Here is a 15,665-nt window from a genome sequence, read left to right as displayed (position 1 = left end):
GGGTTTAATATTTTTCCTAGAACTTTTTTTTTTTTTTTTTTTTTTTTTTTTTTTTTTTTTTTTTTTTTTTAAAAAAAAAAAAAAAAAAAAAAAAAAAAGAGGGGCAGCTCTTGCGAAAAGGAGGACTTCTTTTCAAGCTGTGAAGCCAGGGAGGAAAAGCAGAAAGAAGCAAGAGAAATCAAAACCATCTATCTCCAAAAGTCTTGAGGCATAAAGTCGCAGAATTTAGATTAATTTAGAATCCAACATTCATATTTTCAAATAAAAGTGATGCTCATGATGGGAAATATATAAAAGAAAGCCAGATGAGTGATGGAACACAGGAAAATGACAGTGCTAATTTTGCAAAAAAAATATTAGCCATATCTCTCTGGTGACATAGTCACTAAAATGACTTGAATAGACACTATCAACCCTGAATTCCCAATCAGAGCTGTCCCAGGATAAATGACATTTGAGGGAAGACAGTCAGCATGTGGAAAGGACATCTGTACAGATGGGAGAGAGAAGAAACACTGAGTGAAGGAGAGAAAGAGGATAGCTACAGGGAGAAAGAGGAAGGAGAGGAGAATGGGATTAACAGCAGAGACTAATGGAAAGTGCACGCCCAAAAGGAGAATGTGAGCAAGAAATTAAGGAGGGGAAAGAAGAAAAAGTGAGGGGAAAAAAAAAAAAGAAGCTATTGAGAAAGCAGTAATAAATAAACCTTGTGCACTAGGAGGGAGATACTCAGAGGATTAACAGGAAATAGAGTGAGAAATCTGAGGGGAGTGAATAAAAGGTTCATGTGTGAATAAGAAAAACATACTTGCTTAACCTAGCCTTTCCTTCTGCAATCAGGAGCAGAAAAGACAGGGAACTATAGTTGGCTTTGATCACACTGGAATATGTTGGAAAAGTTTTTCATTGACACAAAATAGATGAGCTACAAATGAATTTTAATACTACTTTGGACCACTGATGAAGGAACTGGGGTGCCAACAAAAGAGGCTCCATGTGATCACAAGCAGGCTGCTCTAGCTCGTGCTTTTGCCTGTGCTTAAATTTCACAAGGCTCAATGTATCATTATAAAAGCAGTGAGTAGTTGTTTCTCTCTACTTGTGGTACAGCCTCCTCATAATTCTGCAGCCATAGCCCCTGAGGGTTTCTCTTGCGTATTAGTTCCCATGCTCCTTGAAGCAATGTACATTTACTTGCACTGTTTAACCAAACCTCAGCTCTATTATAAAAACATGGGCAGCACCTCCAGTAGTGCTCAGTAGACAGCTTAACCCTTCAGGAGAAGGGTTACCAACTTCCAAATCAGCAGAACTAAGCCAGCTCTGAGATTCTTTTGAAAAAAAATACTTGTAATATCATGAAATAAGTATTCCTTCATTTAATGTAAGCTAATTCTTTGGTTATTTTAAAAAAGATGGTTTTACCAAGAACATATGACATAGCCTGTCTATCAGAATATGAAATCCCAAACAGGTAGATAAACTGAAATTAAGAATTACTAATCAATGTATTCCTTTAATATTTTGTACTTTTATAAAGAAGTACTTTGCACAGCCTATTGCAATATGCAAGACATTGAATCCTTACTATCCTTACTTACTGTTACAGTTACTTAAGAATTTTCCGATAAAGCAGTTTTTCATAGGAAAAAAGGAATATAATTATAATTTGAAACCATATGTGGGAACGTGTGATGGGCTTAAACTAATCCTGAGGCTTGATTGTTGTTCTATCACTGTAGGCCACTTCACAATTTTGTTTTCATGGAACTGATACCAGTTTCAGTAAGAACGGACTTTATCATCAAGTACTATGCAGTTGAATGAAAGAGGTCATCCTCTATCCTCACCCAAAATGACAGAAGTTCACAGTATTTACCTACAACAAAGGGCCAAAACTTAACTTCTTTGTGTTCTCTGATTCAAATGAGGTGAGTGCTTCAGACATTCCAGCTGAATGTCATGACCACAGGGTACAGGGCTATACCAGAATGGCTTTCTATTCACCTTTTCTACAGATATGTATTTTATATAAGTAATTGTCAACTGGAAGAGTGTCTTAAAGCTTGGATTTTGAGCCAATGTTGTGACTACTGAAGGTAAGTAAAAGTATCTGCCTCCAAAAATTCTATATATAAGGAAACAGAAATGGAAGAAACAGACTCCAAAACAGTGAACAACTGAGGGTCAAAACATTCAAGAGCAGTATATGACACTGAGATTGAAATCCCTGGTGTGAATCGAGATGGGGCTCATCAGAGACACTCTGAGCATAAGTAAGCACACTAGCCATTCTACTACTGAGCTGTTCCTGACATCCTTTTCTCCTCTAGAAACTGTGGAAAGCCATAAGAATCCATCTCCAAGCACTAAACAATTCGGATGACCTCTGTGCGGCACATGTAAAACATACTGCCTAATCAGATCTTGATTATGACTACATCTGTGTTTAGGCATGCTAGTGCAAAAGCCAGCCCCAATCCTGATTTGCACAACCTAGGCCAGGTCCCTACACCCCCTGTACACAGAGGCGTGTCGGTGTAACGGGATGAATGCTGCATTCTCAATAGTAGTAGCTCCTTCCACGTGCTCCTCAAAGGCATTTACCTTCCTACCAGCAAAATTCTTCTTCAATCATCCAGCGGTGCAGTTCACCTCCCTGAAGATCAGGTCTTAGAGACCAGAACAAATCATAGCCATACTGATGCACTAATAGAGACTACCACTGCTACTACTTTGAGCATTTTTTTGCAGTCTCTTAGTTGAAAACATTTACATTTATTAAAGCCAGAGATGGTTAAATGAGAATAAAGAAAACAATAACAATAACAATAATAAAGAAAACAGATGGGTAAAATTAATTAACAATGTTAATGCAGAATTTTAAAAAAGCATTTTCTACAAAAAACCTACTGTATTCTAGGATGCTGCTGCAGTATGGTTTGCTGCAGGGATGGGACGAATATATAATTTATCTATAAGCAGTGAAATTTTCAGGTTTGTGCATTTGAACAAATGCATTAATGTATGTAGCTCATAGATGTCAACTACATATCAAATTAATGGTTAAGTGATCACTGATTGAATCTGCTGCAACTATTGAGCTTTGAAAGACCTATTCAAACTTATTGTAACGCTCACTTTTTCAAAAGTTTAATAGTCTTATTTTTGTCACACGCCAAAAATAACATGTAATAACTCAGGTTATGGACTCAAAGAACAGAAGTATTCAATTCGTCCCTTCCCTTTTTTACCTGCACACAGAAACAACAGAAACAAATTTAGAAGAAATATAAAAGCAGTAAAGCAGTACCTGACCAGAAAGGAGTGGAGGAAGGGGGAACAAAGCTGTAGTCTGGAGGAGTTACAAAAGAAAACCCACAGAACAAAGAAGGGGCTTAGAGAAAGAAAGAGAAAAAGAGAAAAGCAAAAGAACATTGAAACATTGGCACAAGATTTAAATAATAGTTTTTTAACTATATAATTCATTGATAATAAGGAAACTAAGATTCCCTACTAAGGATGTCTGGAAGGAAATTGACTATAATAACTACAAAATTTGGATCTATGATTTAATTTTTAACAATTGCATTTTTCAAAAAGTAAAGACGACGCCCATTCAGGGTTTCAGAGAAGCAAATGAGAACTGCAGACTCTAGCAAATATTTTCAGATTTAACAGAAAATTTGTTTTTTCTTTAATTTTATGTGCACGCCACTTCTTAACAGTACAAAGTCGGAACTCATGCATATCTAAGAATTCCTCTTGAGCCCAGGAAGACTAGTCACACGCCCTTAATTAGGAATATACTCTAAGTACTAGTTGAACTGGGGTCTCTTAATACGCATGGGAAAAAAGTATGCATTTTGCCCTGATAATCATTAACATCAATAGGAATTCCACAGCTAAACTACATCCTCTAAGGCCCAGACAGTATTGCTTTTCTTTGCAGTTTTCCCTGACTTGAGAGGACACCCTTGAGCAAGCAAAAAAAAGCTTGTTCAGCCTAGGCAGAACCAGCACGTCACCCTAGTCCCTGTAGAGCTTCCTCTGGTGAGAAGTTAGAGGTGTACTTGCTCTATTGCCAACAAACCTGGGGTCAATATATTTTCAAACACAAAATTAGTTGAGATGAAATAAATTCCTTCAAACTGAACTACAGTTTGTTGACATTTCTGCGCATTTTCTCCCTCTTTTGAAGAGGCAATGAAAACATATAGTGTACAAAATCTAATGAAGTTGGGATCTTTGCTCCCAGTTGTGATTTGGGAAGTCCATCTTCAACTAGAAAACTGATAATGCAGCTTCTAAATTATGCCCAATATGTATAATTACTGACCAAGAGCATTCCTTAAAATTTTAGCAGGATTATATTCATCACATGCAACTGTTTCCCTGAACTTGTTCTTGTGACTACACATGAAAACAAGATCATATTTGCTTCAGCATTGCTATTTGCAGGAATGATGACTAGAACTATTTTATGCAAGGAATTAACAAAGAATTCATGGTGGAGGTAATGATACGATTTTGTGCGTCTTGCTTGCATGAGTAGAGGTACATTTGTGACAATGAAACCAGCAGCATCAATAAACTAAACAGGACCAACACTGTATTTTAACATTCATAAGCTGTGGGTTAGTTGTTAAAAAAACCTCACAATAAAAACCAACAGCGGTTTAGGTTAGTATCTCAAAGCAATACAAAAGAAATATACTCCAGGGCCTCATGTGCACTAGAAATTCTCTTCTGATCCTTCACAGTGATGATCCTTTCTCTGTCTCTAATACCAAATGGATTATCTGAAAATGCATGAGGTTACCCAAGGAAGTCCTTTAGACTGGAGCTAGTAACGCCAGGTGACAGCTTGGTATGGAAATACGTTACACAAAGCAAAAGGGCGACTTGACTGAAGTACTGTGCCCATTCTTAGAGGCAACAGAAGTACAACAGTGTGCAAAAGTACTGTGCAGGAGTGAAGAAGGTTAGGTGCTACATAGAGGGTGGCTGGTCCTTTCCTGTTAAAATATTAATTTTTCAAGAATTTTCCTGTACAATATAACTGGAGGTTTGGTTTTATGTGTGCAGTTCTGGACAGCTAAACCTATATGGAGTAGGAAATCCTTCTAGATTTCTATAGATAACTAGTCTATTTTTAAACATCAGCAATAAGGGGGTTTGTGTTGGCTTTTAAGGAAAACAGCTAAGTTCTTTTGTTTCCTTAAGGGCCAGGATGATATTTGTTTTATTTCATTTTATTAACAGATACTTTTGCACAGTTAATGCATTAAGTGGTAGAATAACGTGATATAACTAGTTAATATGCCTACTACTAGTCTACAGGTGACAAAAAACAGTTAGTAACAGTATTCAGCTTTGTGATTTAGGTTATATGAAAATCAAAAAGACCCAGATTTCTCAGTATTGTGCTCTGCATCAGCAGGTTGCAATAAAGTGCCAAAAATACTCTGTAAAAGAATGTCAACTTTTCTTCCCTTTTTTCCTTTATTTCATTAAATGGTCAATCATCCCTCTGATCTAATGTAAGAATTTGTATTTTTCTGTGCAGCAAAACAAGATTTGATCGTATTATGTCTAGAAAACCCTAGGGCTGAAAAATTAAGAATAAAGAATGTACCATTTCCCCAAAAAATCTTTCTAATTAACTTGAATCTCTGTACTGAGAAAAGTAAATGTCTGACAGCATTTACAACCATATTAGAAGTGTACAATAAATATCAGAAAAGTGGGTGACTTCTGCAAAACCAGAAAACTAAAAAGCAAAGTTCTAATTAAAGTGGGAGGTCAAATTAACTACCTCCATAAAATGAAGATTTTTGTTATAAAAATCTAGTAGATGCTGAAGGGAGAATCAAATTCCCTGAAAATTAAGAAGTTACAAGGTGATTTATTATGATTCATATAAGAAATTGCAAGTAAACTGAAGTGTCCCTTGACTTTCTTTCCTTCAATGGATAAATGAAAGCATGACAATTACCAAAAAATGGATATAATCACATTGTTCTAGAAAGGGAAGTTAATTTGGTATTGCCATTCAATTTCACAGCAGCTCAAAGACTTTGGCAGCTGAAAATGAAACAACTCTGCCAAAATCTACAGTGGTTCAACTGATGCTCTCTAGAAATACTTTTCCCAATTATTCTGCCAATTATATATGCTAAAGACAAGCTGTTTTAGGTAAGAAGCTGATGCCTTTTCCTAAGATAGCCTCATTTAGAAAAGTCCAGATACACTCATGTGAATGGTGTAGTGCAGAATACCGAGTTGAAACCCAAAACCTCCTTAAAACCAGCTTCAGGTTGCCAAAGTCCATTGCATTCACTAGCTTCAGCACTGTCCATGTTAAAATATGGTAAGTGTGACACTGCGTAGCTGCACAACTGAAAAAAACCTTCTTAGCTCTTCAAAGCTAACTTATCTGGCTCCCTTTTAACAACTCTTTTTCTTGCACTCAGATACAAAGTGAAAAGAGGTCAAAAAAACAGATGTGTGGCTGTTCTCACTGAGGACTGTGAATTGAACTCAGTGTCCAATCACTGCCCCATAACTTATTTGCATCCTCTACTAGACAAAACTGCAGCCTAAAGTTTACCTACTTCTTTCCAAACTCAGCCCAGCAGGGTTCACACAGCCTAGATACATAATTATTCTAACATCAACTTGGTGAAAACTAACAGGATACCTTTAAAACTGAGCAGTGTGACTCACAGATGGGCTGTTAATCATGGAAATTTTGCTTAAAAAAAAAAGCCAAAAACAAACCACCAACACACACTCATGGTGACTTGCTAACACTTTAAAAGAAAACTGTCAAATCCATTAAATGAAAGCATCATCCAGAGACAATCTAGGTAGGACAGCAGAATTGCAGAAACCTATTCAGATTTAATATGAGGATTCTAAGAACTGAAAGGGCTTTTTTGATCAGTTTGGCCTAAGACAAAACCTGCCATTTCACACCAGCACAGTTCACAACATTCAATGGCTGATATTTACCTTGGTAGAGGTGCACTTCCTCATACCCATGACTAAAATGAGCTCTTGTTCTTCTATTTACTGCCTAAGGAGTCTTGTTAAAGGAGGTGTTTTCTTTTGTATTTAGACAGAAGGTAATGTGGATGTACGTTATGTGTCTTGTAACCTGCAAAGTCTGAAATGATTTAGCTAATGTTCTTGCAGACTAGTAAATTGGTGGACAGTATATATAGACACATTCTAACTGACTTAAGAAAGGAAAGAGAAGAAATTGGCTCTGGTCACAGTCAATAATAACCAAAACAAATGCAAATTAGAGCAAGCAGGGCATATCCTCCCAACAATTAAAGCCATAATAACCAAAACAAATGCAAATTAGAGCATTAGAGCATATCCTCCCAACAATTAAAGCTTCAATGCAGTGGAGAGGCAAGGGATGAAGAAAGCACAAGAGATGACAAAAAGAAGAGAGAAGCAAAGGGAGATCACAAGCTAAAAGGAGAAGAAAGGACGGGACAGAAATTCACCAAGAACAGAGATATACTGAGATACAGCATAGCAAGGAGACAAGTCCTGGAAAGCAGTGAAAGAAAAGAGAAATGGACGGAATAAAAAGGAACTGGGAGATAGAGTAAATGAAATGCAGAGACACACTCATTTCTTAGAATCATCGGTCCTAAATTATTTTCACCTTAATTAGGAGAGGAACAAAGTCTCCAAAGTTATAGAAATGTTATGAAACAGAAGCAAGCAAGGAAACAAAAGCTCAGAAACACAGCAAAGGAAGGTAACGCAGCCAGCTTCATCATCACAAAGACTAGACTGGACTCTACAGTCTTTCACAGCAGTCTTCATATATTGTTAAAATCCCCACTAATTTTTATTTTCCTCTTATTATCTGTTGCAGTACAAAGACACAGCCACTGTCTGCAGAACTGTAAATCTAATATTTGCTCTTTGACAGAATCATTGTATACTTTCCAGAGGCCAGCCATGTGGTAGTTTTTATCATTAACATTGAACCTGTATGTGTCCTAAAAATCATGCTAACTTCCACTTTAGTAATATGTTAAATCAAGGATACTACATGCATTGCAAGTCTTCTCAATTTGCTTCTAAACTTGAAAACTTTTTAACTGCTATTTATATTGTGCAGTAGTTCATTAACTTTCAGAAGCTTAGAGTCCTGTAATAAACGTTAAGGTTAAAGGCAAGCATAATTATGATACAGTAAATCTAATAAGGGTTTTTTTGAGAAGTTTATGTGGTATTACTGAGATGCTACTTCATATGGCTACATTACAAGGCTGATTTTTTTTAAATCCCTTTTTAAGGATCAGAAAATGTCACAGATAACTATTAACACTTGTAGCTGCGTGTACGCAAATGTCTTGTAAAACTAGGCAGGACACAGTTTAATCTCTCACCAGCATGCCTAATAGATTTTTGAATATCAGGGAGATTTTAAGTTTGGCAGCAAGACAAACTTGCTAGACATGTTTATAAACCTCCTGGCAGATCTGAATCTGCTTAGCTTCAAAAAATCCTAGCTAAAAGCATTACCGTATTAATTGGTTATATGTCAAAAATGGAAAATGAAGATGTTCAAAGTACCTTGTCCTTTTAATATTTACATGACAGAAAATAATTTACAAAAGTTATAATACTCACAGTTGCCACCTGTTCTGTTACTCCTTTGTCCTGCTGAGTTTTCAGATTCTTTGTATGGAAACTGAAGAGTAGTATCCAAACTTCGAAAGCCTTCTTTGAGAGAGTGGTGCTTATAGTATTCTACAAGTTCCTTTCAGAAAGGAAAAATACTATGTCATTAGAAATTGAAATTACATCCTTTTCAACATTCTGGCATATAGTCAATGACAGTTTTATCCTATAAGCAACCTTATTTTATAATACAACATCCCACAGTATATGTTTATTAAAAAAGAAAAAATTAAGTATCCTAAATATTGACTGCTTTTATGCTGGGATTTGTTTTTTGCTTTTGTTGAGTTTTTTGTTGGGCTTTTTTTGTTGGTGTTTTTTTGTTTGTTTTTCAAGTAAAACCTTACTGTCTGAATCAACACTTACTGCCCCTTTGAGCCAGGCTGAGCTGTTGACAAACAACTGGCCTCTAAAACATTCATTGCACAAATCACAGTAGCAAGCTTACAAACAGGTAAGTAGCTCCTGTCAGCGTGGATGGGGCTTCTCAGGAGTCTGTCACGTTACCATGACTCACGTCTGCAACAGAGCTGAGCTTTCACTGCCCCTTGGCCTGCTTTACACACTCAGCATATTTAAATTACTCTGAAAAATTTTCAGATGCACTATGAAAACTATATACAAGAGCTGTTCTACTTTTGTTACCTCCAAAGTCGTTCAGAACACTGTGTCACTGCAGATCAGTACTTTAGGTTTCCATGGCTGCTGGCTTTGTCTCTCTTACACTCCTAGTTCTACTTAGACTACTGTTATTCCTCTCTTCTTCCACACACAGTTACTTTTTCTCTTGCAACTACCCAGAACAAAGCAGTTGTTCCACAGTATATACAAACAGTACTTACACTATCCCTTGTCTATTTAACTCTCAAGGGCAGACTTCATAATATCCTAAAACTGAGTTTTGAAATTACTTTTTCCTAATTGAATGTTAGCAAGGCTGAATAGGCAGCAATGAGGCCTCTACACCAGAAATGTGTTTTGTCCTCTCAATTCTTTGACGCAGTGTGTATTCTTTTTATTTCTTTTTTTTTTTTTTTTTTTTTTTTTTTTTCAAGTTTGTGTCCCGTACTTACATCTCTGATCATTCAGCTCTATTTTGAAACTTGCATCAGTGCATTAAACTGCATCATTGCCATAAGAAGGTATCTGGCAGTATGTGACTCCAGCTCATGTGCTTTGTCAAGATCCTAAGCACACTCCTATGTTCTCATCGGTTTCCTGTGAATCACTCGCGGTGTTTGCAGAATAAGCACCCACCTCCTTCACACATTTGAGGAATGCCCTGATTTCTGTCACTACCAAAGATAAGATCTCAGGGTCCCCAGCCTTAACACTAAACACTTCACTGATTTTTAAGTGTCAAATGAAGACATTTGAGTGCAGAAACAGCTTGGTACATTCTTCATTAGGAAATTTATGTTCTTCCCATTCTAATGAGTACTTATTTCAAACAGGACCAGGCAAAACATAGATTTCTGCTTGATTTTTTACCACGTGTAGGATGCCCTTTTTTTACAGAGTAGCAGTGGTTAAATTAAAATAATTTCTAAGGCTTCCTGGTTTTAAAGTTTCTCTTCCTACTCTTGTTTTGCATTGTCCTTCATTTTTATTTATTGTTTTAGAGTATTTGGATATGCATGCAAGAAGGCTGCAGCGTAAGTTTTAATCCAATTGATCGCATTAAATATAGTATATTAAATGAGCTTTCCTTAACAATGCATCAGAGAATGCTTAAGCAGTAAAATTTTACAAATACACTAAGGTAATTTATTCAGACACCTTGTGTTTAGGAGTCTCATCTGAGCAAAATGAGCTATCATGAAATTCCTTCAGAGTTCATAAAAAGGAATTTCTTCCTAGTACAAGATGACTGACATAACATTGAAAACTCACTTATTTGGGCAGTTATAACACCAAACTCTTATTTCAGGAAATGAACTATGCCTACAGCTGGAGTGCAAGTTAATGACAGAGCCTATGTTTTGTGCGTTATTACTGCAGATTGCGAGAGAGTGGTTTGCTGACACAGAGTGTAAGTTCGAAGTAGCCACACAGCCGCTTTAATTTAGACTAGTTGATACTGACTCCAGATTACTATTATTCCAACAAAGATTTCTGAGCTATTAGCAGTTTAGACAGCCCCATTCTACGGCTGCAGGTCTTTGTCTGGTGCACCGAGACCAGGAAGAGCAGCCTCTCCCAAGTCTGTCTGGGCTCTATAACACAGCTGCACCTTATATACTTCTCCATCTGAACTTACACATCAACAGGTATCACTATGTTCAGCAGTACACATGCACATGTGCTGGGCTGGAAAGAAACCTTCACTTAGCTGCCTTTAGGGATTATTATATATAAAGATTTCCAAAGGCATCAAGTTATCCTTTCAAGATTCAGCCTAACTCCAAAATGGGCCAATGGATGGGATTCAAATTCCTCCTCTTTTCCACATCACTGCAAGGGACACAGAAGGGACACTTCAAGGGACAGCCTTGGATATAAATATGGAATTTTAAGCACACACTACCATTGCATAAACCATAAATATAAAAAATTATCCCTGCTAGCAGGTATGGACACAATTCAAATCTCACACTCTCACAGGCTTCTGTAATTTCACAAACCAAAGTAGCTCTTACTAACAGCAACAGCTACATAGAAAATTACACATTGTTAAAAGCCTAATCAATGCTTACCATTAAATTTTTAAATTTTCTGTTTTCTGCAATGTGGAAAAAGCCATCTCTTGTTAAAATCTTGATGTGCTTCACTTCGTTATTATACCTGTGGGCAATGAATAACTTATGAATATAAATGTGCTTTTAATCAGATGCAATCAATAGTTACCTGAGGCCATGCCCCAATAACACCACACAAATAAATTCTTAGGACAAAATGTATATCTGTGCCAAAACAAAGTTGACATCTAATTAACCAAATATATTTATTAAAGTACAGCTGAAGATTTAGCCTGTATTCAGAAAAAAAATCACAACTAACTGCTCATTCTAATTGGGAATTCCCATATATTTCTTACTTTTATATTCACTTTGATAAACAACATGAAAACAAACAATAATTTGCATCCACAGAATTTATGAACCCACATTTTGCTGAAGTATCTGAGATGAAAACGGCTTGAACAAGTTCTCACTGAAGTCGATGAAACATTCTTATTCACTTCAGAGAAGCAGATCACATTACACACCAAATACTTGGTTAATCTTACCCAATATGCTAGACCATTAGTTTTGTAGACCCATTTGCTACAGCAGCGTTATAAAACCATTGCTATCTTCCTACTATAAGTTCTGGGTATTTTTGTCAGCAACTTCAGTTTTCCTATATTGACACTCTAAAAGGGTATCATTATATAAATTGAAACAGGTTTTTCATTTTCCTTATTTATTTCACGTATTACATAGATACAAATAAGAACTGAAAAACTTTCTGTAGGACATCTTATTCCACTTACTTAATACTAATTGCATATTCTCCTGACTCTTTGGTCCTGTGCCGCACCAGGTAAGTGCTATTTACTCTGTTAATAAGCTCACTCTCTGCTTGCAATCTTTCCATTGCTCCTGCAAACCTGTAACAGAGAACAATAAAAATTGCCAATGATTTTTTCAAAGCTACAAAGATAGGTTTATCAAATATGCAATGTAGAGTCCCAATATACTGCATATGAAGGGGACCTAAAAATACACCAGTTGCAATTGAATACCACTTCCAGATCTTTGAATGAAGAGAATAAAGCATGAAAAAAATTCTGCACTGGGGGTAGAAGTTCTTAATTGGAAAAGTACTTGTGCACGTATTGAATACAATGCCTGTTAAGGAAAGTACTTGAGCCTGAGCATCAGCCAAATGACTACTGGCTTGAATAGCTCATAAAACCAAATGTTTTTCTGAATCACGCATTGCAAGTGAAACAATAAAACAGTCATCCAGAACCTTTGAACCTCCCTGACTTCTAGTGGGACTTATCTTTAACAGAGTGGAGAATCAGCCACCAGCAGTATATTAGGTCAAAAAAAGACCTACACAACAATTTTATATTTATAAAAACACACTATTTAGTTTTCTTTCATAATTATTCATAATGTCTAAATGCTAAAGTTTAATAGGTAAACATCCACAAGCAAAAAAGAAGGAAAAAAACCAACCAACCACCACCACCACCCTAATATGTCAAAATTTGAAAGAGCTGATGCTAAGAGTTGAAAGCTAAGAAAACTAAGACAAATTAGTCACCAATTTTGCAACCTGACTGCATAAGCAGTTTTGTGCCCTTTCTCTGCCTTGCTGGTTTGGGTGCAACTTCATGAGAGGCTGTCAGCAGGCATTTATTTGCAAAACTAGAGATTAAACTGTTAATTGAGGAATTGACCCGTCTTCCAGGGGAATTATGTTTATTTTACCATTTTAGGAAGTAGTCTAAAGGCAACCAACATCACAGAACACTACTATGTAAAATTTCATACTAATACATCACTAGCAATTAGAAGGGAGTTTTAAATAAAAAATAGTTATTTTATGAAACATGCATTTTAAAGTTTATCACAAAACACATGACTTAATACAGCAAGTATCAGCATAAAGTAATTTTTCAGTTAAGTATTACAAACCCTTAGAAAATAAAGACTGATGCCAATGACACGCTTTCTTCTAACAAAATTTTAAGTAGAGAAAATGTTAGAATTTAATTTAAAATACCAATTTAAAATATTAAACATTCTATTTGACTTGTAATGAAAAAATCAGTATTTGTTTAGATCCAATTCTGATTTCACTTTTGGCAAACTAGAGGAAATCAGAATTTATATCTAAATGACAAAGCATAAAACCAGTAAAAGAACACAAGTGATGCTTGTTCTGTTCTCTCAGAATCACCAAGTCTTTCGAGAAGCATGCTGAGTTCTGTTAAGGAGTTCACACACTACATAACCCTCAGACCAGCAGTGGTTGTAGTTTTGATATACCATCCTTTTATCTCTCTATAGTTGTTTTTGGGTTTTTTTTAATGAAATGTAGAATTATTCACAAGACAAGATTTATTTAAAGTTATGCTTCCTCTTTATTCACTTAACATGTAAGATCTACTTGTATGCTTCATATTTTACTCATCTCTTATTATTCTATTTCAGAGCTCTGGGATGAAGGCTGCACAGCTATGAAGTTGTAAACAAAATCTCAAAATCATTAAGCATTTTATTACATCAGAAATGCTTTTTGGCAACATATGGCATTGCTTTCCCAAACCATTACACAATGCTTTCTTCAGAAGCCTAGAAAGGTTAAACCAATATAAATTAAATTGTAATAAACACAGTTTTCTTTCTATGACTGCTTTATTCAAAGATATTCTTGTAAGACTAGACAGGGACTCACCACAGTTGTGAAGAGTAGTCTACTGGTTTAGGAACCTAGGACAGGAAAAGATACCAGAGCATGAGGATCACGATTTTTTTCTAATCAACACAAAGTAGATAGCATTGATCTAATTGTCAATACCCAGGTGAAACAAGTGAAAAGAAACAGATGATCTAATTTGTTTGGAGGTCTATTTTCCTTTGAAGGAAGTTATAATAAAGGACAAATATTCCATACCACTCTGAAAGTTGTACAGAATACTTTAACTCTGCTGCTGTGACAGATTTTTTTACTTAATAGAACTGTTTGAAGCCTTTCTACAGTACCGACATTCAAATTTCATACATAAAAAACCCAATGCTACATATTGTTGAAAAGTATCTTTAAAACGTGCAACAAATTTACAGTAACATGTATAAAATTCACTTCATCTATGGCGTTAGAAAGACAGTCTACTGGGAAATATAGTGTCTAATCTTCTGAGAGAGTTGAAGATAATCCATAGATTGTATTGTATGACATCATTCATACCTCTGTATTTGACTTGGTTAACTCTTGTACTGGATTTTAATAAGCATGGAATTTGATTCTCAATTTCAATTTAAAAAATAAAGCAAATGACAATCAGTTTGCAAAATGAATGTTTTATTTATAGATAATGCTTATACATGCACAAGGTACACAGTATAGTATTCCCCATGAAAATCAGCATTTCACCTGGACCACCTCCCACTGGTGTATGATACTTTGGTATTACCCTACTCTTCTAAATCAACATGTGAAACTTGCCAAGTGCTGAAAAATTTATTTTAGTGGAAGCTTAGCATACATCCTGCAGACTTATGACCTAATGCCATATATTCGTAGATAAGCAAGTTATTTCTATTTTTTCTTCCAGTAAAACCACAGATTGTTTTATAATTTTCTAGAATGTAATAGGGGAACAAAACTACAGTAACATTCTTCTCCTATTTTTTTAATTATAATGAATGTCTTCAAAAGAGTCTTCCAAACACAGATCAAATGAGGAAGATATTATTATACAAGCCTACAAATTTACATTAATTGAAATCAAAATCAATTATAACTCCTACTAACTTGACTTCAGATATCAACCGAGATCTTTATCAAGTCTCTAGACCTGACCTTGAAATAAACTCCAGTGATGGGACAAAAAAAGCCTACCCTCAATCCTCTCCCAAAAAACAAACAAAAAAACCCAAAACAACAACTGCCAAAATGCCAAGGTATATTCTAGCAGTATTGCTGAGGTAGTAACAGGCATCTTTTGAATGGAAAAAAGCATAATAGGAAGCTGTGAAGCGACTATTGAACCAGAATATTGTAAACTAGATGACAGCAGTCTGAGTTGAGAGAATGTACAGAGAAATATGAAATTTACAACCACTTGTGCTGGTAACACTATCTTGCAACTTCCTCAAAAAAGCACAGTTACTGGAATGTAAAATTACTAAATTATTGAAACCAGTAAGAATAGTTAGAATTTCACCATTTTAAGGCTCTTATCTTCATGCTAACAAGCCACAAAACTGGACTTATATAATGCACTT

The 15,665-nt window shown here is 35.7% G+C and overlaps 1 protein-coding gene across 1 annotated transcript in view; it reads right to left on the bottom strand.

The window, feature by feature from the left end:
- Positions 1 to 15,665, bottom strand: part of VAV3 (vav guanine nucleotide exchange factor 3) — a 168,790-nt gene that overhangs the window by 6,905 nt on the left and 146,220 nt on the right. The window contains exons 24-27 of the mRNA XM_014943349.1: positions 14,113 to 14,147; positions 12,194 to 12,310; positions 11,415 to 11,502; positions 8,668 to 8,797 (exon numbers count right to left, since the gene is read on the bottom strand). Coding sequence (XP_014798835.1) covers positions 8,668 to 8,797; positions 11,415 to 11,502; positions 12,194 to 12,310; positions 14,113 to 14,147 — 370 coding nt within the window. The remainder of the gene's footprint in view (positions 1 to 8,667; positions 8,798 to 11,414; positions 11,503 to 12,193; positions 12,311 to 14,112; positions 14,148 to 15,665) is intronic.

This window comes from Calidris pugnax, unplaced genomic scaffold (genome assembly GCF_001431845.1).
Source record: "Calidris pugnax isolate Ruff unplaced genomic scaffold, ASM143184v1 scaffold63, whole genome shotgun sequence".
NCBI lineage: Eukaryota > Metazoa > Chordata > Aves > Charadriiformes > Scolopacidae > Calidris > Calidris pugnax.
The sequence above is the reverse complement of the archived record's forward strand: the minus strand, read 5'-3'. Positions and strand labels throughout refer to the sequence as shown.